Source organism: Phascolarctos cinereus, unplaced genomic scaffold (assembly GCF_003287225.1).
Source record: "Phascolarctos cinereus isolate Bilbo 61053 unplaced genomic scaffold, phaCin_HiC Scaffold_2;HRSCAF=192, whole genome shotgun sequence".
In the NCBI taxonomy this organism is placed as follows: Eukaryota; Metazoa; Chordata; class Mammalia; order Diprotodontia; family Phascolarctidae; genus Phascolarctos; species Phascolarctos cinereus.
The window spans coordinates 58,612,343-58,636,067 of NW_027555625.1; the positions used below are offsets into that span (position 1 = coordinate 58,612,343).

A 23,725-nucleotide genomic window follows, 5' to 3' on the forward strand; every position below is an offset into this window, starting at 1 on the left:
ACATGGGACACTCCACCACCTATCTTCAAGACTTTGATCTGGCCATCGGAAATAGCTGAAATGTGTTCCCTCTCCTTACCTCAACTTCACACTCTTCACCTTCTTTTAAGAATAAACTCAAGCACTATTTTTCTGCATGACCTGACCCAACTGCCACCTTCCCTCCCTCTCAATTACTTTGTATTTTACTTTGTATACATTTGTATCTATTGACTTTATATTCATGTAGTTTTCTCTCCCATTAGAATGTAAGCTCCCTGAAAGCAGAAATTGTCTCATTTTTTTGTACTTGTGCACTTGGCATGTAGTAAGTGCTCAAAACTTATTGACTGGTCAATCGTTACTCTGAACTATCTCCAGCTAATCAATATTCCTCTTAAACCACAGTGCCCAGAACTGAACATAATTTTTAATATTTAAGCTACATCTAGGATTTTGCTTTTACTCTTCCATCACTTAGCAATAAACGTGCAGAATAAATCATCCCTTCTTTGATATTTTTCCCTCTGAGATCCTTCATATGAAACATTTCAAATTCAATCAATTCTAAACAAAATACATACAAACTCAAGGAAGTACTTAGGAACCCTACAAGACTATATGTAGCAAAGTAGAATTTAGAATAGGGCCAGGTCAGTATTGGATGGACCCCATTCCAAGGGGTTCCAATTATCTAAAGAATGGATCTCATCTCATCATGTGTCAGGCACAAAAGTTTACACTTATAATAAAGATCCAGTTTAATCTATTATGAAATTTCATAGAAACTATTTTAAAGTAGTTAAAATGGCCAACTTCATAAATTTAATATCTAGTTCTTTTCTCAGAACATGTCTAAATTATGGTTAATATTAAAAGAAAAATATATACCAAATATTTCAGAACGTGACTGTTTACTATGTCTAAGAAGCCAACAAAGGTTTATAAATGATACTTACAAAGAATACATCAATAAAAACACTTGTTAATCATAAATCAAGGACTTCAGTGACAGGCAGTGTGATGTAGTAACCTAAAAGCCAAGAAGACCTAGATTTCCATCCCACCAGTCAGTCATTTAACTTTTTAGCACTTTAGGAAACTGCAAAACCTAAGTTGTAGACAAAGTACTGAGTTACCTGCAGTAATTTCTTCACCCACCAATCTCAAGTCTAGTCCCTATCCCTGTCCTTGACTTCAACGATTGCGCAGTCTTTACACTGTATAAATATACAACTTTGGGGGGTGGGGGTTGGGTTGGGGAGGAATGGGAGTAGGGAGTAGAGAGAAGTTTTCCCAACTCAAGTCAGAGTATAGAGCAAGGAAAATAAAATTTTTAATTAGTGGTTAATTTATATTTCCAATTATTGAAGCTAATAATTTTGTGTACTTTCATATTAGCATCCAGAAGCAAATAAAAAATGTTCTTAAATTCCACATTAGAACTTATTTTATAGTTTGGACCTGGGCTCAGGTCAACACTTTCCTATTATCAAAGCATAGGTTCTAATCAATTTAAATTCGCACAGCTCTTCAGCCATCTTCATGCCCATACCCCCTGGTTCCACCCTCTACCTCAGTTCCAAAATGAAATAGAACTCCAGTTTCTTACCCTGGGGCCACAGGCTCCAGGTTGGTTAGAATTTTCCATATTTAGCCCTACCCAGGCCATAGCATGCTACTCTCTGAATTTCTTCATATTGCCCTTCCACCTCTACTCACTGCTTTCCACCTGTATCTCTGAATAAGTAATCAAATAAATACTACCATTTGTGGAAAAGATATGCCAGATTAACTGCCTATCATTCTACTTGCCATCCCTGCGACTTCCCCCAACAAAACCCACTCCCTGTCTCAACACTTTATTAGTGTTGGTCTTCTCCAATTAGAATGAAAGCTCTTTAAGGGAAGGGACCGTGATGCTTTCATAAATCTGCATGCAAGGTGCCAAGAACAGTCAATGCTTAAGTGCTTTATCATTAATTCAGAACTTGTTATTCTTCAAAGCTCAAGTACAAATAGAACATTTATTTGTTCTTTTTTAAATCTCCAGAAATAACTATTAATATTAGGCGTCTACTAAGTAAATCATTAGATACTAAAACAAAAACCAACAACTTTGATGTGCAAAGGTTAGTAAACTTTGACAGAATCCTAAATTCAGGACTTAGTGTTTAAATTACCACTTAATAAGTAGCTTTCTTTTAATAAGATGAGTTATCTATTAAAACTCTGGATAACATGGAAAAATAAAATTATGAGGAATATACTAAACATTTCCTTTTACTGCATTCTCTACAAGTTTAATATTTTCTTGTTTCTTCAACTATTCTTAAAGCAAAATGTTGTAAATATTTTAACAAATATTTCCTTTATAAATGATGTAACTATATACCAGAAATTAATTCAAATTAAATGATAAAAGTAATTAATCAACTCTTATTTTCTCACAAACTTACTGAACACGAATTAAAGAGGACTACTGGGGGCAGGAAAACTCAGCTTACTTACTCCTTGTATAATCTTAGGCAAGCCACAAACTCTTGGGGAATAGGTTTCCTCATGTGTAAAATGAGAGATTTGGACTGGATAACCTCTAAGGTAACTTCCAATTCTAAAACTATGATCCTAATCATGCCTAGCACAGGGCACAGACAGAACCAGTCTATGCCTAATAATGCTTTCCCATTTCAAATTATGTTAAGGTGAACAGAAATGTGAATTACTACTAATAGTATCACACAAGAAAACATGCTCACTGTTCCATTAGGAAGAATAAGCTGCAATATTTTTGTAAGAATTGTGGAGAAAAAAATGTGTACTTAAAATGAAGGCAAAAAGGCTTTTTGAAAGAGAAAAAAATCTTATGCCACAAGATTTCACAGAATTCATAGAATCCCTTATAAAAAAAATTTTTCTACTTTAAAAAAAGCAAAGAATCTAAAGAAGAAAATAAGATGTCCATGTTTTCCAATTTCACACAACATACAACTTCATTATTGCCAACAGGTATTAAAATCATTATCGTATAAGGAAAACATATAAACACTCCAGATTAACTTCATACTTCAAAAAAAGAGGTCCTAGCATTAATAAAAACTTATTCCCCTTGTTATTGGCTTCATAGTTTGATTTTTTAAAATGTTTGATATAAAATAAAATTAAGCATTTCAGAAACTGCAAACCCTTCAAGGGTGCATGGCAAGAAATCAGGCTCCAGAAGTAATACATGCTGATTTTTATCTAGTGTAATTTTAATTTTTAAAAAATATAAACTTCAGGTAAACATTTCCTCTTTTACAATGAAAAAACACCTTCTTCTAAACTTAGCAAAGAAAATAGGTAACATTTAGTCTTTCCACTATGTTTTTTTCATTGTATCACTGAACTACGTAATTAAGCCTCTAAAACTTAGAAGCTTACAGGGTACTCTTACAGGTAGGTTCTCACAGGAAGGAACCGAAGATTATCCAGTCCAAAGCCGTCATTTCACAGGTGAGAAAAGGAGGGGGCAGTGACTCATCCAAGGTCACACACTTTAAGATTTGGAGCTCCCTTCCCTGACAGCAAATCCCGGGAGCTCTCTTCCTTTACTCCATTAGCGTCACTCAACTATTATTTATTAAGCGCCCACTATGTGCCATAAGTGATGAGTAAGCTTAATAAGGAGAGCTGGAGGGCAACAGATGAAAACTCAAATCCAAGCTGCACTACAGGACATGTGCCCCTTATCAGTGAGGGTCCTTAACCTGCAAACTTAGGTCGGGGAGGATTTGCCTCAGAGATGTCACTCACGATTCAGTTAGTGCTGGGGACTTCTAATAGTATCCTTACAGGAGACGCAGAAAAGATAAACTTAGTTGAAAAAAAAAAAGAAAAAAAGGCGTGGGGGAAAAGTAGCAGTCTCCCAGGTGGCCATGCCCCAACGAGCTAGGGGCTCCCCTGCTCGGAGACGATCCAGAGCCCCCCCGGCTCGGATCCTAGACGCCCTACACGCCCCCTCCCCTCCCCACGCTGGGCAGGCTGCTGCGGCTGCTCTTGGGGAGATGATGGATTCCCGGGTCGCCCAAATCTCGTGGGCTTTCATGCAACCTCTGGGGAGCCCCAAAGGAGAGACTTGCAGAGGAGTCCGGGGGTGGGGGTGGAAGGCGACCCTCCCCTCCCCCCGGCTCCTGACCACCGAGGAAAGGAAGGATGCGATTTCCCTTAGGACACGCACCAGATTTCCTCGCCGTCCTCCCGTCCCTCCCTACCCCCCCGCCCCCCAGGCCCGGCGCCCGGGGCTCCTCCCTCCTCCCTCCTCCCCCTCGGCCGGCTGGGCCGCCCGGGAGCGTGGCCGGCCCGAGACCGGGGAGCCGGGCCTGCGGCGGCGGGTCAAGGTCCGCGGGGCCTGGGCCGGGCCCCCCGCCGGGAGGGCGAGGACGCGCCCCCAGCCCCCGGTCCGCCCGCCCCCCCCCCCCGGCGCCCGGCCGCAGCCCGCTCCGTCCGCCCGCTCCCTCCCTCACACGCTCCCTCACACGCCGCTCGCCCTCCTCGCCGGGCCCGGCGCCCCCGGCCCCCGGCCCCCCCCCGCCGCCGCCGGCCCCCCGCCCCCGGCCCGGCAGGCGCCCTGACTCACCTGGGGGCCGCGGAGGGCCATGTCGTCCCCGCCTCAGGGAGACCCCGCTAGCCGCCCGGGATCCTCACGCCGCTTCCCCCGCCGCCGCCATCTTCTCCTCTCGCTCTCATGCAGGCACACTCGCATCGGCCGCCGCGCCTGCGCACCGGCGAGGCGGGGGAGAGGAGAGCCGGTGCGCAGGCGCGGCGGCGGGGGGCGGGGGGCAGAGAAGGCACTCCTGTGCTAGCCAGGCTCTCAGTGGGGAAGGAAAGGTTGCAGTCTAAGCTACCGGTTCTGGCAAGCTGTATTGCAGATAGCAGGGGAACGAGATCCCCGGCATCGCGCCGGAAGGAGAAAGGCAGGGAGAGATAAAAGGAAGAAGTCCTTTCTGTTAGCGCGGGACTTTGGAGTCCCAGGACCTGGGTGCGAATGCAACGAGGCAGAAGGCGTTGGGCTGGGTCTCTCTGGACCTCCGTTTTATTAGACCTTTTGTCTAATAAAGGGGTTGAATCAGAACCATAAAGTGACGGAAGCCAAACCGGAGAGACGTGACTCCCTTGGTTATACAAGTCCCCTTTTTGACTAGACCTCACGTGTTCTGTCTAGACTACTTGTTGCCTGAATCGTAGCAACTCCGAGGAGTTCATTGCAGCCTGGCCCCGGGGGTGAAGATGTCCCCCACGTCTTTAGCCGTGCACACTCTGACACAGCCAACTCCGAGCACCCTTTCTCCACCCCTCCCCCATCCACCGTCACCTCAATACGTTTTACCATCTGCAAAGGAAGGGAAACAAGGTTTCAAATAAGGTTTGAGAGTAATCTCAAAGGTTTCCTCCAGGGCTCCCCCAGTGATTCATTGAAACAGACTGCCTACCGAAACTAACCGTGGGGAGCTAAGAGAGCACCAGGAAGGGGTCGAAAAGGAGAAACCAGCGCAGCAAAAATTGGAACTGATGCCTAAAGTTAAAGAGGGAGTGAAGAAACTAAGAAATACGTCGAAGGAGAAAAAGTCTAGTTCTTAAATAATTTTTTAAAAAGATTCAGAGAGTAGTGGGAATTTAGTAGAAAGTGAAAGGAGAAAGACTAGCTAGCACGAGGAAATGCCAGTAGGACAATCAGCTAGCATTTATTAAGCACCTCCTATGTTGCCAGGCACTGTTCTAAGGGCTATAGAGAGAGGCAGCAGGATGTAGTAGTTGTCAGAGAACCTGGAATTTGGAATAGAACTAGGTTGAGCTGGAATCATGACATAGCTATTTGCCAGTTGTGGTGACCTTAGAATGAATAGATAGATAGATCATTAATCTCTTATTATGTGCCTGGCACTGGCTAAGCCCCATTAACATCTCCATGGGCCAATTTCCTCTATTAAATGAAAGGATTGGACTTAATGACCATTAAAGGCCCTTCCCAGCTCAAAATTACATTATTTAATATTATTTATTTAATGTTTAATTTATTTAATATTTATTTAGTTATTTAATTTTTTAAAATTTATTTTCTCTATCATATGAAGTTTGTCTCCTACCAATCATCTCTTTGGTATCAGTATGCTAATTAAAGAAAACAGCTTTAGTTGACTCTAGGTTTTTACCTAGGTGTTGAAGTAGACAGAGCCCCTGCCCTGAAATCAGGAAGACTCCTCTTCCTGAATTCAAATCTGGCCTTAGAAAGTTACTAGCTATGTGACCCTGAAGAAGTCACTTCATCCTGTTTGCCTCAGTTTCCTCATCTGTAAAATGTACTTAAAAAGGAAATGGCAAACCACCCCAGTATCTTTGCCATTCTACAAGTGTCATCTCATTTGATCCTCACAACAACCCTGGGAGGTGGATGCTATTATTATCCCTATGTCACATTTGAGGAAACTGAGGGAGAAAGAGGTTAAATGACTTGCCAAGGGTCACACAGTAAGTCTCTGAGGTCAGATTTAAACTCAGAAAGATAAGTCTTCTTGAGTTCAGGCCTGGCACTCTATCCACTTCACCACCTAGCTGCCCCCACTAAAAATTAGAGATGTGAAAATTAAAGCAATTCTGAGGTTCCACCTCCTGTCCATCAGAATGGCAAAATTGGGGGGGGGGGATGGCAAATGTTGGATGCAGGAAAACAGACATGTTGGTGCATTGTTAGTAGATTTGTAAACTGGTTAAAAAAACATTTTGTAAAGCAATTTGAAATTATTACTATCATCATCATTATCATCATCATGGCTAGCATGTACATAGCTCTTAAAGGTTTGCTAAGTACTTCACCAATATTATCTCATTTGAGATAATGAAGTTATTAAACTGTGCCTACCCTATGAGTGATCCACTATTATCCCTATATCCCAAAGAGTTCAAAGAAAGAGGAAAATATCCTATGTGCATAAAGATATTTATGGTAGCAAAAACCTGGAAATTAAGGAGGCCCCCAACAATTGGGGAATGGCTAAACAAATTAGGACATATGAAATGGAATGCCATTGGACTATAAAAAATGATGAAAGAGATGATTTTCAGAGAAACCTGAGAAGATTTGTATGAACTGATGGGGAAATGAGAAGAACCAGGAGAATAATTTATACTATAACAATAACATTGTAAAAATGAACAGTTTTGAAAGACTTCAGAACTCTGATTGATGCAAAGATCAACCACGTTTCCAGTAATTCAATAAAGCTTCATTAAGCACCTAGTATGTGCAAGGCACTATTCTAAGAGCTGGGGAAATAAATAAGAAAAAGTTCCTGTCACCAAGACAGTTTAATGGGGAAGACAACACAAAAGGAAGTTAAAAAGGGATACAGTGGGGGAGGTGGGATTAGGGAGTATCCTGCATAGTGGTATGATGTTCCATGGAGTTGGAACCAGACTGAGCTGCTGATGGAAAATGGAGAGTTACCTGTAAAGTTCTGAAAGTTCTGAGCTGTCTATAAAGGAAGACTTTGAGAAGAGGCAATTGATGGAGTTAAGTATTAGAAACCGAGTCAATCAGCATGGGGATGAGATCAACGTATCCTAGAGGAGATGTGGTGCTCTGTACCCACCTCCAGACACAGATATGATATACTAAATATTCAGAATGAGATACACATTTTTGGACAAGGCCAAGATGAGGATTTATTTTATTTAACCATACATTTTGTTACAAAGGATTTTTTTTTTACTTTTTAAAAATCCTTTTTTCCAGATTGGGGGGGGGGCAGTGAGAGGGAGAAAACTAAATAATTGATCGTTGAAAAAAGAAAATGTAATTTAAAAAGGAAAAGAAATTTCTAAAAAGAAAATTCCAAAGAACCTATAATTTTCAAATCTCTCAATTCAGCGGAAGAAAACTGATGCCATTTGAAAGTATTAAGGCAGGAACATTGGTGCTCTTGAAGGAACAACAACAGTACCTCCTAAAAAATTAGAATCTAGGTAAGTGTTGCTTTGGGCGATTACATTTTACCCAACTAAATGGGATCTCAAGAGATGATTCTGTCTATCCTACTAGGTGCTATGAAATAATGATTGCATGTTTCTCTTGGGGAAAGATACATAAAGCTGCAGAACTGGATACAGTAACACCAAGAAGAAGAAATTTGTAGTAATCCTTGAATGAAATTTATCTTGTAGATTTCACATTTGTACATAGTTGTTTGCAGGTTAGATTGTGAGCTTCTCAAGGGCAGGGACTGTCTGCCTTCCTTTATGTCCCCAGTGCTTAGCACAGAGTCCTAGATGTCAGTTATTTGTTGTTCAGTTGTTGGGTGTTTTTTTTTTCAGTCCTGTCCTTTTTGCGACCTCATTTGGGATTTTCTTGGCAGAGATATTGAAGTGGTTTGCCATTTCCTTCTCCAGCTCGTTTTACAGATGAGGAAACTGAGGTAAACAGGGTTAAGTGACTTGATCAGGGTCACACAGCTATTAAGTGTCTGAGGCCAAATTTGAATTCAGATCTGTAAACTCAGAAGTCAGGCCTGGCACTTTATCCACTGTGCCACCTTGCTGCCCCCAGGACATAGTAGGCACTTATTAAATGCTTCTTGACTAACTTATTATTAATAATAACTGCTTATTGACTAACAGAGGACTCCACTGGTGAGCTGTGGAAATGATCAACAATGTGAAACACTTAAGAAAAGTTAAGAAGGATAAGAAAAGGCCATTGAATGAATGGATAAATAAATAAAGAAAAGGCATTAAATTTTAAGCATTTTTTTTACTATGTGCCAGCCCCTTTGTTAAGTACTAGAAATAAAAACTTAAAGTAAGACATTCCTTCCCTCAAGGAGTTTATATTCTAACAGGAAAAGATAGTATGGGTAGGAGATGATGGCTGTGTTGTTCTGGGAAGTCATAGGGTGGTCAGTGGAGTCACAGGACAATTGACATGACCATTCCAAGAATGCTAGTATTGATTTGATTCCTATTTTCAGAGTTTCTCTCACATGGAAATTGGGGGCAGGGTCCTGCAGCACCTTGGCAGGAAGATGGTTTGGGTCAAACAGTGAACTCTTACCAGTAGCCAGAGTGGTGCCAAGGTAGAAGCTAGATTTGATAAGAAGCAGAGGGTAAAAAAAGACATATCCAAAATGGAAAAGGAATCGTCAGGCTTTTGTCACAACTCTGATGTAGAAAGTGAAGAAGGAAAATAAAAAAAATTACATCTCCAAATATGGCTTAGAGGAATGGCGGTGCCACTGACCATGATGGAGAAAACTGATGGAATTAGGTAATAGAATGGGCTCACCTCTTACAGGAGGATATGATAACTCCAATTTTTGTAGATCAAGGGTCAGTTGTTAGCAGGACATCTAAGACATGTACAATCTATAACTGGATAGAACAGAGGCAGAAGCAGGAGGTAACCAGAGGAGTAGAGAATTTACAGGTAGAATTCACGTCTCAATTCAGCATTTACTGAGCTCCTCTTGTGGGAGAGGCACCAGGGAAAATACTTCAATACATCAAGGATTTGTTGATTCCTCAGTGTTACCAATCCCTGCATTGACAGAAATTACAATTCCTCTGGTCTGCCACCAGAGTTTCCATGGCAGGAAATATTCATCACTTCACCATCAGCCTACTGATGAGCCTGTTACCTTAGCCAGGCTGCTCCTTAAGTACCAGACAACAGCCATCTCTGGATCTGTCCTTGAAGCTCTCCTGGCTTAGACCATCCTGTCAAAGCATTGACATGACCTCTAGGAATCCAGGATCACCTGCCTGCCATGATGAAGCTGTGGAGAAAGAGATACACTGATGAAAGAAAAGATAATCTTTGCAGTTATCATAGAATCATTTAAAACCAGACTTCCAAACAAGCTTAGGGTTGAGGAAGGAAATGTGACTCAGGATAGGTAGAAATGGCTGAATACAATACTGCATATCTACATAAAGGGATAATGAAGTGAGGGCTAGAGCTTCTATGGGTAGAGACATATGTGGTTCTTCAGTTTTTTGTATGTCATGGACCCCTTTAGCCATTTGGTGAAATCTGTGGCATTACCTTGGACAAAGGTCCTTATACTAAAAGCTATAGTTTTGGGGTTTTGCTGTAGCAATGTATGGCTGTGAGAGCTGGACTATAAGGAAAACTGAGCACTGCAGAATCAACACTTTGAAATTGTGCTGGAGATTTTTAAGAATCCCATGGACAGCAAGGAGATTAAATCAATCAAGACTTAAAGAAATTAACCCTGACTGATCATTGGAAAGACAAATACTGAAGTTGAAGCTTAAGTTCTTTGGACATATAATGAGAAGATAGGACTCATTGGAATAGACTCTTATCCTGGGAAAGATTGAAGGCAAAAGAAGAGGATAGCAGAGGATGCGATGGATAGATAGTGTCGTGGACACAATGAACATGAGCTTGGACAGACTTCAGGAGAAAGTGGAGGACAAAAAGGCTTGGTGTGTAATGGTCCATGGGGTCACAAAGAGCCATACACAACTGAACCATGGAACAACAACAAGAAATGCACCCCTTTTCAGATTAATGTTTTTAAATGCACAAAACAAACACAAAAGAGTGTAAAGGAAACCATATGAAATAACAGTTATCAAAATATTTTTTAAGAAATGAGTTCATGGACCCAAGGGTAAAAACCTCTTGAGAGAAATAGAGAAGTAACAGACACATAGAGGAAGTTAGCTCCTCAATATATCTCTGATTACTAGCCTGCCTCCCAAGAGATCACTATAATGGATCTCCTCTGGGGAGATGAGGCTTCCTTTCTTGGTTTGAGCCAAAATCTCAACTTGCTCCCAGCTGGAGAACTCATTCAAGTTTGTGCATCTATTTATTTGTTTGTTTATTTATTTATTTAGTCAGTCTTGGCAATGGGGTTAAGTGACTTGCCCAGGGTCACACAGCTAGTAAGTGTTATGAACTCAGGTCCTCCTGAATCCAGGGCCATGCTCTATCCACTGCTCCACCTAGCTGTCCCAGATTTGTGTATTTATTGAGCAATTCTAATCTGCATGACTTTTCCAATGGCCATTTGCTGTTTGCTTGGATGGATGAATTGACTTGCTTTTGGGAATTATCTTTTGTGTAGCCAGAGTCCAATGTGGAGGGTAAGGTAAGGATTACAGTTCCTTTTTTTTGTTTTTTGGTTTTTGGTGAGGCAATTGGGGTTAAGTGGCTTGCCCAGGGTCACATAGCTAGTAAGTGTCAAGTGTCTGAGGCTGCATTTGAGCTCAGGTCCTCCTGACTCCAAGGTATTAGATCAAAAGTACCCCAACAAAAGAAGATGAGGAGGGGCAGCTAGGTGGTACAGTGGATAGAGCTCCAGCCTTGAAAAGATTGAAATCTGGACTGAAAAGAGTCAATCTGGCATGAGCCTCTCACTTTAGAGATGAGGAAACGGGGACCCAGGAAGACAATGTGTCTAGCCACAGGTCACACAGGTAGGTCAGAGGTGGGATCTGAGGTCAAGTTCTCTAGCTCAGCACTCTTTCCATATTAAGGAATTGTTCATCTAGTACTGGACATCAGAAAAGTATTCAAGTATCAGATATGAGAATTTAAGTGGAGAGGAAACAAAACAAAGTGATATGAGTGATTCAGGTAAAGAGGGATTGCTACAGAGACAGCCAGGCAAAGCTTCTCTTTTGTTCCCCCAATAGAATGTACAGTTATCCCTTCTATGCTGTGACTTTCCCCATCAAGATTTCAATAGATCGTGGATCAGCATAAGAAGTTAGATAGGAATTTTGAGGAGAGTTTTGCAGAAGCTCCAGACAACATGTGAAGGCCAGCAAATGACACAGAAAAGGTTAAGGAATTCAGAAATGCATAAAATGTATGTATATGTATGCACATATATATAGATACAGATATAGTATTGTATAACATCAACCCAAGTTTTACACTAAGGTACTGTAAACACCCCATAAAAGAAAAAGAAAAAAATTCAGACTTCTTCTCTGGTATGAAGGGAGGGCCAAAATATTTTATGCAGATTTTCCAGACTGCAGGGGTGCCAAGCCCTTAACCCCCTTAATGTGGAAGGGATAACTCTAAGCTCAGTCTTTTCAGTGAAGCAAGACAGGTTATCAGCATCAGGTAAGGGAATTGAACAACTGGGTGAAAAACTAAAAGTTTGTGAGGGTTTTTTGTTTGTTTTTGTTGAGGCAATGGGGTTAAGTGACTTGCCCAAGGTCATGTAGCTAGTGAGTGTCTGAGGCCATATTTGAACTCAAGTTCTCCTGGCTCCAGAGCTGGTGCTCTATCCACTGTGCCACCTAGCTGCCCTCTCCCTTTTTTTTTTTTTTTAATGGGGAAAGTTTTAAAAACCAGAGGTGGGACATGAGCCAAGGAGTTAAGGATAAACCCCATGTTGCTGTGATATGGGGCACCTTTTATTTTATTTTATTTCTTTATTTATTTTTAGTTTTCAACATTCACTTCCACAAGATTATGAGTTCCAAATTTTCTACCTCTCCACTCCCCCACCCCAAGATGGCATGCATTCTGATTACCCCTTCCCCCAATCTGCCCTCCTTTCTGTCACACCCCCTTCTCTTATCCCCTTCCCCTACTATTTTCCTAAAGTAGCCTCTATTTCTTGCTTGTCTACAACAGAGCAGTGCAAAGAGAATAGAGCGAGCTCTGTAATGAGGGTAAACCAAGGTTAGAGAGACAGCTAAGGGACTGCTTTAGGAGATGAAGTGTCAAAGGTAATCAAGATGTTTTATAGCAAGCTGTAAATATTAAAGCACCATCTAAGTTAGTTTTAATTATTAATAAATCTGAATTACTGTTTTTACTGTATTCAATTAAGTTAAATTCAACTAACATTCTTTGACAGCCTTCTCCATGCAAGATACTGTGCTAGGCTCTGAGGACTTAGAGATAAAAATGAGATAGTTCCTGTCCTCAGAGAGCTGGCATTCTACTGGAGGCATAAAACACAGAAGCAAAGTTTATGGATATATAAGTAGTTTCACAACACATATATTTGAGAGAGAGAAGAAAAGAGGGAAGGAAGGAGAGGAGGAAGGAGAGGAGACAGAGAGAGAGCATGAATCACTGGAAAGGATTAGTCAGTCATAAACATTTATCAAGTGCCTACCATGAGACAGGTACTCTGCTAAGTACTGGGGATACAAAGAAAGGCAATAACACAGTCCCAGCCCTCAAAGTGCTCACAGTCTAAAAAGGGGGAGACAGTAAACAAACAACTATGCACAAACAAGCTATAGACAGGACGAACCGGAAATAATCGACAAAGGGAAAGTGCTAGAATTAAGAAGGATTGGGAGAGGCTTCCCGAAGTATTAAAAAAGGGGATTAGGAATGAGTTGGTATTTGAGCTGTTCTTTGAAAGAAGCTAGGGTCTATAATGCAGAAGGGAGAAGGAAATGTATTCCAGATATATAAAAGCTCTTACGTAAAGTTATGTTTGTGAGAGAGAAAATGTTGTGCATAGGAACAGCTAGTGGCCAATTAGAATGGAATGGAGAGTTGTGAAGAGAAGGAATATAAAGCAAGACAGGAAAAGTAGATGGGAGTCAGATTGTAGAGTGCTTTAAATAGCAGGTCAAATTTTTTGCATTTTATCTTAGAGGTAATAGGGAGCAACCGAAGACTGAAGATTTTTGAGTAGGGACACAATATGATCAAATCAGTATTTCAGGAATATCAACTTGGCAGTTGTGTGGAGAAGCAAGAGACAGAAAACAATTAGGTGGCTCTTATTACACTCCAGCGAAAAGGTAGTGGTGACTTGAGCTAGGCTAGAGCCTGTAAGAGCAGAGAGAAGGTGGTGAATGTAAGAGCTTTTATGGAGATGGACTTCACAGACCTTGACAGCTGATGGGCTATGGAGGTGAGAGAGAGGGAAGAGTCATTGATAATTCCAAGGTGATGAAGCAAGACAGTTTAAGGACTGATTGTTTACTATGGGTTTCAGTGAAGAAATAGGTATCAGAGAATTTGATGAGAGAGTAGAGAGGTCAGAAGTTAGATTGCCTAGTTTTAAGAAAGTTTGAATTGAAGCTATCAATAAGATTAGATGGCTTATCCAGAGCGGAGGGAGGAAAGAGATGAGATAACTGAAATGAGAAGATGGACTAATATGGTATAACTGATGTCATTAAACCAAAGTGTATGGCAAACCAAAATGTGTGCTGAATTTTAACACCTCTTCTTGAAGATCATCAGGGACAGGAAGCTTATTACCTTGTAAGCCATCTCTTTCCATTGTTGGACAGCTTGAACTAGGATAGAGGCTGTAGGAATGGAGAGAGGGTGATGAATGTGATAGCAAACCAAAATGTATACTGAATTTATGAATTGTAGTAACTCCATTGGCATCCCCATAATGCCAAGAGACTGGAAGACCTCAGTATGTCAGGTAGACACCATGTCAAGGATTTATGGGAGGATGTGGACAAAGACCAGGATGAGAAGTCATGCAAGAGTTGAAATCTGCAGATTTGTTGAGGAAGTACAAGTTGGAGAGAATATCCACATCTGAGTATTTGGGTTTTTTTCCTGTTTCTTTTTCTTTTTTTCCAGCCAAAGACAAGGTTTATTAGAACATCCGTCATATTGAGCAGACTCTTAAGGGGTCTGAACATTAGTAGGCTATTGGCTAGATTATAAGAATCTGAGCATCTTAATGGAGACAAGATATATACACAAAGACTATGGGAGGGATCTAGGAGTGGCCAAGTAGTCTATGAGGTAATAGAACTCCAGGGACCTGGATCCTGTAGCCAAGAGAGAATGGAGCCTAGATAGGATTAAGGTTGGGAAGTGGCCTGGAGCCATAGGGAGGTAAGACAATGGAGGGCTAGGCTAGGTTAAGGGTAATGGAATTAGGAGATTGTGTGTAGTCACAATGAAAAACCAGTTGATGGGATTATAGCCTCTGGAAAAAGCCAGAGATTTGGCCATGTGGTAAAGTCCAGGGTTTTTCCTTATTGGGGTCTAGATCCCAACCTCATCATTTCCCCTCAAACAAATGGGACCCAAATTCTTTTGGGGTAAAGGGTGAAGGTCTTGACTTCTGAAACTGCTTCCTCCTGACAAGGGGTATAGAGCTGTACCTGCCTCGAGGGGGTCTCAAAGAGAAGGTTAACTGGAACCCAACACAAGCTGCATCCTTGTGATGAGGGGACCTTGGTTGGTACTCGCTGTTCGCTACTGTTGAGGTTTAGGGGTGCTAAGACCTCAATATCACAACACATGGATCCTGCTCAAAAGAATTCAACTCAAGCCTTCTTTCAACCAAAGACAAGGTTCTAATAATAGAACATCTGTCATATTGGGCAGACTCTTAAGGAGTCTAAATGTTAGTGAGCTATTGGCTAGATTTTAAGAATCTGAGCACCTTAGTGGAGACAAGATGGACCTTATATACAGAAAGACTGTGGGAAGGATCTAGGAGTGCCCAAGTAGTTTGGGGTGACTGGAGGAGGGGTCTAAGGAGATCTGGATGGGAGTGGCCAATAAACTGGGGTGAACAGAACTCCTAGGACCTGGACCACATGGCTAAGGGAGAATGGAGTCTATCTAGGATTAAGGGTGGGAAATGGCTGGGGGCCATAGGGAGGGCTAGGCTAAGTTAAGGGTAACAGAGAATTGGTAGATTGGGTGTAGCCACAATGAAAGGCCAGTTGATGGGATTATAGCCTCTGTAGAAAGTCAGAGATTTGGCCATGTGGGAAAATCCAGGGTTTTTCCTTTCTGGGGTCTAGATCCCATCCTGTAGTGTGGCCTGTAGTTTGGAAACCACAAATTTGACAGAAAAGACTGCAGGGCCCAGATATAGTGAGAAGTAAAAAGTAAAAGTGTAAGAGCACCATTAAAATAATTTACATTTGACCTGCAGGCTTATCAGATCTTGTTACTTTCTCTGAAGTTTAAATAACACTTTTGTAGGTAAAAGTTTTCCACCCCTGCAGTGTCAAATCCACCTTATTGCCAGACTCAGGAGTAGCCAGGTGGGTAACATTCTTTTTCAAAGGAACATAATAGGGAAACTGAGCCAGGAGGATCTCATCTTAGACTGAGGCTAAAATTGTCTTCTCAGATTTTACCGATGCTGACTTCCCACCAGTATCATATTCTCTGAGTAGCTTGTGGCATTTTTCTCAAATGGTAGATCATTGATTATTGATGGATTACGATCCATCGGATGACTCAAAATAAAATCCTATGAGCTTTTACTTCAAACAGCAAGTTTCACTAATCACAGTATAGGAAAAACTTTTCCAGGATTTACATCTCAAACTTAAATTTGTCCTGGTGTAAAAAAACCTGTCATTGGAGATTATTTCTATGTTCTTGCAAATTCTCAGCAAGACAAAATCCAAACATGCTTTTTGACAAGTTTACACATTAAAACAATAACCAACAATAGCCAAGTTATTTTAGCAGTAATCAAATTATGAAAAATTGCTTGACATAACTGATACAAAAAGTTCACCAATTTGAAACTTGAAACAAACTCATTACCAGTCAGGTGACTTCAGTTTCGTTCAATGCATTTCCAGATTACTTTACATAGACAATCCACATCTCATTGACAGTTTAAACTACAACTTTTAAAAAAGCATGCTTACTCAAGTTTGGAGACTAGCGTCTTTACCTTGAGCTGAATGTGCTGAACCTGGGTGATGCTTCCAGGCAAAGGTTGCCCCAGGGCCCGAGGCCATTGCCAGTGGGGCCCATGCTGTAGCTGCTGCCCCTCCCCCTTCCTTCCTTTCCCAGGTGGGGAAGGGAGAAATCAAAGGTAAGGGGTAAAGGGTGAAACTCTCTTCTCTTATGAGAGGGGTTAACAGATACCCTTTGGACTCAAGGGAAGGGAATGGGAGAAAGGAGTGACAAGGATTGTAAGGAGGAGTTTCAAAACTCCTTAATGATCAATCACAAAACCTCCAGAAACTGCCAAGATATTTTTAGCTGTTCTAACTCTTCCCTGTAACCTCCATGAAGGAGGATTCAGGAGTGTAGAGTGAAGGGAGTAAGTAAGCCTCAGGTAACCAAAAATCAACTGCCATTTTCCCCAATTCCCTAGCGCTGAGAGAATTGACAGAATTGAGCATACACTTCCAAACAGGCACCCATTCTTGTCCTCTGTGCTGCAGAAGGTCTACCCAGGTCCATGGCCCCTAACCAACCCAGTGGACTGAAGCCTGAGAGTGTCAGGCCAAGTGCGAGACAGCTGCATGACCGTCTGCCCAAAAAGCACCTCCAAGTCTTGGTGCTTGGAGAGCGACCTCAACTGCAGGACAAGGGGGGATGGGGGGCTTACATACCTTCCAGTCTTGGCTGGAGAAGAACCTGGGGTTAGGTGTTTCCCCATACAGGCCACCAAAATGTTGAGGTTTAGGGGTGCGGGTCCTGCCTGAAAGAATTCAACCTAAGCCTTCTTCCAGCCAAAGACAAGGTTTATTAGAACATCTGTCATATTGAGCAGACTCTTAAGGAGTCTGAACATTAGTAAGCTATTGGCTAGATCATAAGAATCTGAGCAGTGGCTAGATTTTAAGAATCTGAGCCTTTTCCTGTTTCTTTTGAGGCAATTGGGGTTAAGTGACTTGTCCAGGGTCACAGAGCTAGTAAGTATCTGAGGCCAGATTTGAACTTAGGTCCTCTTGACTCCAGGGCTGTTGCTCTATCCACTGTGCCACTTAGTTGCCTCTCACATCCAAGTATTTGCAAAATAACTTCAAGGGTATAAATGTCAGATTCAATCCTATTGAAACAGGAGTCATATATACAATTCCCTGTGAATTAAATAAGTAAAAAGCTGCATGCCCCCCACAAGAAAAGATAAAAAAAATAGGTGTCATTTTACCTAGAAAATACAAAGGAAAAAGTGTCAGCTAAAGAAGTAGCAGCAGCTTGACTAATCAGTAGAAATTCCAGATATGGATTTTGGCTCAATAAAAGGGAAGAATTTCCTAATTATCGGAGCTGTCCAACATCCAACATTGCAAAGGGATACCTTGTAAGGTAATGAGCTTCCTGTCCCTGGAGATCTTCAAGTGAAAGCTTTATGATCACTTGGGAATGGAAAGATTCATGCTTCTTCCAATTCCAGTATTCTAAGATTGGTTTGCTACTAGGAATCAAGAGACTGGTTTCTTGCTCCAACATTGTCACTGTATAGACATGTGACTGTGAAAGTCATTTCCCTCTTCAGGCCTCAGTTTCCATTTCTGTAAAATGAAGGTATTGGATTAGGTAACCTCTAAGTTTTTCTAGTTCTAGTAATACAGGAAGGATTTCTAGCATATCACAAAGGACTTTTTGAGTAACACCCATGGAGACTTTTAGTAGGAAAGAATCCAGTGAGATGAGATTCTTTGGAGGATTCCATAATACATGGACACCAGAAGGTGCTTAGTGCTCAGTTTCTTTTTTCTGATACTAAATACTCCTCATTTGGACAGGGAAAGGGAATAATTATCTCTTTGTGTATATAGATACGAGGGCTAATGAAGCTTTTTTAAATTAACATACTAAACTAAAAGCTAGCATCTATATAGGACTTTAAGGTTTACAAAGTGCTTTACAATATTGTCAGATTTGGTACTCACAATAACTGTGGGAAATAGGTGCTGTTTTAATCCTCATTTTACAGATGAACAAATCAAGACAGACAGAGGTTAAGTGACTTGCCCAGGGTCACATAGCTAGTAAGTGTCTGAGGGCAGATTTGACCTCAGATTGCTCTATATTATTTCAGCTGGTGATTTAATCGGTTCCCAGAGGTCCAATTATCACCAGCAAGCTAATGATTTGATGTCTTCCAGGTCTGTGGTTGACTTTTCTCCCATTTGTGGGATGCTCACTAGGCTTGATGTAGTTTCTTTCCCAGGCTCCTCACAGCCATAAATCTGCATCTACTCTGTGTTCTGTTCAGAATACAGACATTGCCATTGGCTTCTCTAAAGGATGCTGCTAGGACACTCATGTGAGATCACCTGGATCTTTGCAAGCTAGAAAAGTCTTCCAGACAAAAGAGGGTAGGGAAGGGAGACCCGAGATAGGACTAAAACTGGAGCCTCTTCCCTCACCATCTCATTACCATGTGACTCCTCCTTGGAGGTTGGAGGGAAGGCTCTTTCTCCTGGCTTGCCATTTGCCAGAGCTCCCCTGATTTAAGCTGGGTATGACAAAATCCCTCAGCACACAGTGGGCACACAAATGCTTATTAACTTCTGACACAGATTGCTGTCAACTGGAGTGAAACATGCTGCATAACTGCCATTTGAGGGATGATTATTACACTGCGTTTACTTTACAATTAAATAAAACTGAGTTCTACCTAATCATTTGCCTTTTGTTAGTGTGGCTGATAAATGAGTTATGCAGTTCCATATCTTTCTGGTCAAATAAATCTTAGTAAATTTCCTACCAGGCCAGGGGAAAGAATATGTCTTCATCTAGCAATGGCAGCTTCAGTAGGGGCAGAATCCCAGATTAAACTGACAATGAAATAACAACAACATAGATGCTTTTGGGGGGCCCCTCTGATTTCATCAAAGTAGGTAAATGGGAATGGAAATTCACCCTCCTGAACTTGCCCATTGTAGATTTAGGGAAGTTAAACAGCAAGCCTATGTTAGAAGCAAACCTGAACCTTGATCTTCTTGACACCAAGTTGGCATGCTGCCTCTCAGCTGATTCCTTGATAGTTCTAGAATGTGCCAATTGCTTTCAATACAGCATGTGTTTCATGTGAGCCTTACAAGAACCTTATGAGACAGATGCTGTATTATCATCCCCATCTTACAGATGAGGAAACTGAGACTCAGAAAGAAGAAAGTGATTTGTGCAGCATCATATAGTGTCAGAGGAAGAATTCAAAACAGGTTGGCCCTCCTCTAAGCCCAGTGCTGTAACCACTCTGCCAAAATGATGAATGATGTGAGGCAAAGGGCTGGCCCAGACTCTTGCTTGAGTTACTTTTCAGCTCTAAGATCTATAACTCTCTGATGAATTCTGGTAAAACAAGGATTGCCATGACAACAGGACGCTGGGTGACATTGGCAGCTACTCAGTGTTTGCCACCAGCTGCCAAGCTGTGCAGACACAGAACAGAGGCAGTTTTTAGGGAGGGAAATAGCATCAGCTGTCTGCTGGAACACAGCAGACTAAAAGGCCCTTTATGCAGAATCTTAAGCTCAGATAGCATCCTGTACATGGCTGTTAAGAGAAAGCAACAGAAAATCAGTAAGCAAGCTGGAGCTGGGGGCTGGCTTCCCAGGACTGAACCAGATTCGGTTCAGTCTCCAACTCCACCTTTGGCACAATGGTAACCACTGTTCATGATGGTGATTTCGAATCCCTAAAGAGAGTAAATTATCTTCATTGTGGCAGCATGGTGTCAAACAGTGAGCTGGCCTCAAAGCCAAGAAGACTTGAGTTCTTTCTCTGTCACATACTAGCTATATGACCCTGGGCAAGTCACTTAGCCTCTATTTGCCTCAATTTCCTCATCTGTAAAATGGATATAATAACAGCTGTGTGATCCTGGACAAGTCACTTAGCTACTGTTTACCTCAGTTTTCTGATCTATAACATCTGGAGAGCACTTTGCAAACCTTAAAGTGCTATATAAATGCCAGTTATCATTATTACTCATCTTAAGGTCTGGCACTTTTCCCACTATACCATACTTTCTTTTCCAGGAATCTTTCCTTGATTCCCCTGGTCAGTAATGATCTTCCTGCTTAGGCTTCACATATCATCTCTTTCTGTAACTAATTCACTAATAATATGCTATTGCATATCACATAATGATATACTATTAGATATATCCATATTTCTGGATTTATGATATACCTTCTTAAAAGACTGTAGACTCCATGAAAGCAGGGACTCTGTATAAAATTAATATCTCTCCAAGGACTTAGCACAGTATTCTGCATACAGTTGGTGCTTAATAAGTTCTCTATTAGTTTTACCTGTATGACCTTGGGCAAATCACATTGCTTCTTGTGGCCTCATTATCCTCATTGGTAAAATGAAAGTGTTGAAAGCTAGACTATTTCTTAGGTCTCTCCCAGTTCTGATCTTTGTTATGAAGACCCAGCTCTAACATTCTGGGATCTTGAATGAATGGATTGAATGAAAAGTACATCCAAGAGAATGACTTCAAAGCAGGCAAATTTTGACAACATGAAAGGGCTAGTGGGAGAGGGGGTGGCAATACTTCTGGGCAGGTGGTGCTGCCACTTCCTAGGCAGCTACATTGTATGCCGCTGATATACAGGGCCAACCTCGATGAGGAACCATTGCCAGATTTTGAACAGCTGGGATCCAGTTTGGTCTGGAAGTAATACGAACTGTCTAGTCACCCTGTGGCTAACCTAGGACTGACCCAAGAGCAGCTGTAGCTACCAGCTCGGCAAAGCACTTGGAGTCCTCCCTGTACACACACACACACACACACACACACACACACACACACACACACACACACCTGCCGCTCACAATCCTGAGCACACAGCCTAGGAGGTAAAAAAAAAATCTCTTCTGAGACCCTCCTATTGGCTACCAGCAATAAGAACTGGGACTCCAATCAGCCACTGGAAATTGTCTTCGGCAGACACATACTTCATGCCATGAGACCATGTTATAATGGTATCACATTACTTTAGGTCTCTGCATGCTCTATTAACTAGGCAATTTCCCTTAATGGGCCTTCTCATGTCGCCATCTATGCAGGATGCTAAAAATATACAACTTTTTTAATGTACCAATTCTAGGTAGACAAATTGCTACTGATTTTTATTTTGGCCTGAGAAATTCAGGAGATCTTAGCTCTAATCCTACATGGGTCATGGATGAGCTCTGGCTTTAAGCAAATACCTCCATGTTCTCAGAGAATGATGAGTCATAGAATCTCAACAAGGAAGGCATCTCAAGAGATCATTCAGTTCAACTCGGTGATGAACGAATCAACTTTATGATATCCCTTGTTCCAAATGGTAATTAAGGGTTTGCTTCAGTAACTTCCACTGATGGGGAACTCAACAGCACTCTGAGATGAAAAGAATCCTGTACTCTTAATGAGAAAGACCTTGGACAAGTAACTCTCCTTTTCTGAACCTCAATTTCCTCATTTAGAAAATCGGAAAAATAATGCTCATACTACCTACCTCAATCCAATTCAATTCAATAAACATTTAAAGGGCATAAAGACAAAAATAAAAGTCTTTGCCCTCAGGGAGCTTACATTCTACTACCAGGAAACACTAACTATACAGATAAGTCAATATAGAACATGTACACAAAATAAATGCAAATCAATTTCAAAAACTGGAAGGACCAGGAATGGCTTTATTTAGAAAATGGCACTTAAACTGAGCCCTAAAGGGAGCTTTGGGTGGCAGGATGCAGAGGTGAGGAGGGAGCACACTGTAGATATGAAGGTTAACTTGTGCAAAGCCATGGAGGCAGAATTTGGGGTACAACCTTTTTGGTCAGAATTTGAAGTGGAGAATAATTTGTAATTAGCCTGGCAAAGAAAGGTTGGAGCCAGATTTATAAGGACCTAAAGTACTAGTCAGAGGAATTTGTAATTTTTCCTAGGTGCAATAGGAAGCCACTGGGCTTTCTTGAGCAGGGGAGTGTCATGGTCAGACCTAAGCTTTCAGACTTAATTTCACAGAGTGGAGGATAGATTAGAGAGGAGAGGCTGAGTTCAAGGAAGACAAATGAGGAGGCTGACAGTCTGGGCAAGAAGTGAAAAGAGCCTGAAATAAGGTGATTGTGGTTTAGTGGAGAGAAGACAGCTGTTGTGGCACTAACCCTGACACCACTAGGATGGGAGGAATATTTCTCTTTTTCAAATAGAAAGGGAGCAAGGCATGATGGATGGAACAGGAGACTTGGATTTCAAAGATCTGGCTTTGACTATCCAACTATGTCAATTCCTATGTGACTTTGGACTAGTCACCTTTTTTCCCCCACTTTTCATATTTACACCTTCTTTTTTGCTGTACAAGGTGAAAATTTTATGTATCCTTCACATCTTCCATGAGTTATCTAAACATTATACAGATATATGCAGGATATCCACATTTAATTTTACTGTGTACACCTTTACTACTTATTTTATTTATTTATTTTTTTAGGCAATCAGGGTTAAGTGACCTGCCCAGAGTCACACAGCTAATAAATGTCTGAGGTCACATTTGAACTCAGTTCCTCCTGACTCCAGGGGCAGTGCTCTATCCATGGTGTCACCTAGCTGTCCCTACCTTTAGTACTGAAACAGTTGACTTCAAGCAATGCAAACATTACTCACATGATATAAAGCATAATTTCAGTAGGTGCGTATTTTACATTGTAAAGAAAGTTAATGACATACTTCAATTTCAGATTAGTCCAAATGTTTTAGTAGTAATTAGTAGTATTAGTAGTAATAAACTTGTGTTTTGTTTTCATGAATTTTTTCTGTAGGGAAAGTAAATGCCAAATTACATTTTCATAATTGTTTATAAAACGAGCCATTTTCCCACAATAAGTTGATTATAACTGTTTACAAGAGAACTACTTAAACTATTGGCCTTAATATTGATGTCAAACTGGGTATAGAAGTCTTCTATGGCTGATTTTTTTAAAGTCCAAACTGGGAAAAAAAAATGAGTCTCAGAGGAAATTAAGCCAATTTGACAAAAATTGTTGAAATCATCTTGAGTT

At 41.3% G+C, this 23,725-nt stretch overlaps 1 protein-coding gene across 1 annotated transcript in view; it reads right to left on the reverse strand.

Moving 5' to 3' along the window:
* USP10 (ubiquitin specific peptidase 10) overlaps positions 1-4,725 on the reverse strand; it is a 76,418-nt gene extending 71,693 nt beyond the window's left edge. The window contains exon 1 of the mRNA XM_020989252.2: positions 4,598-4,725. Within this exon, the coding sequence (XP_020844911.1) occupies positions 4,598-4,618 (21 nt within the window). The 5' untranslated portion in view covers positions 4,619-4,725. The remainder of the gene's footprint in view (positions 1-4,597) is intronic.
* Between the last annotated feature and the right edge of the window lie 19,000 nt (positions 4,726-23,725).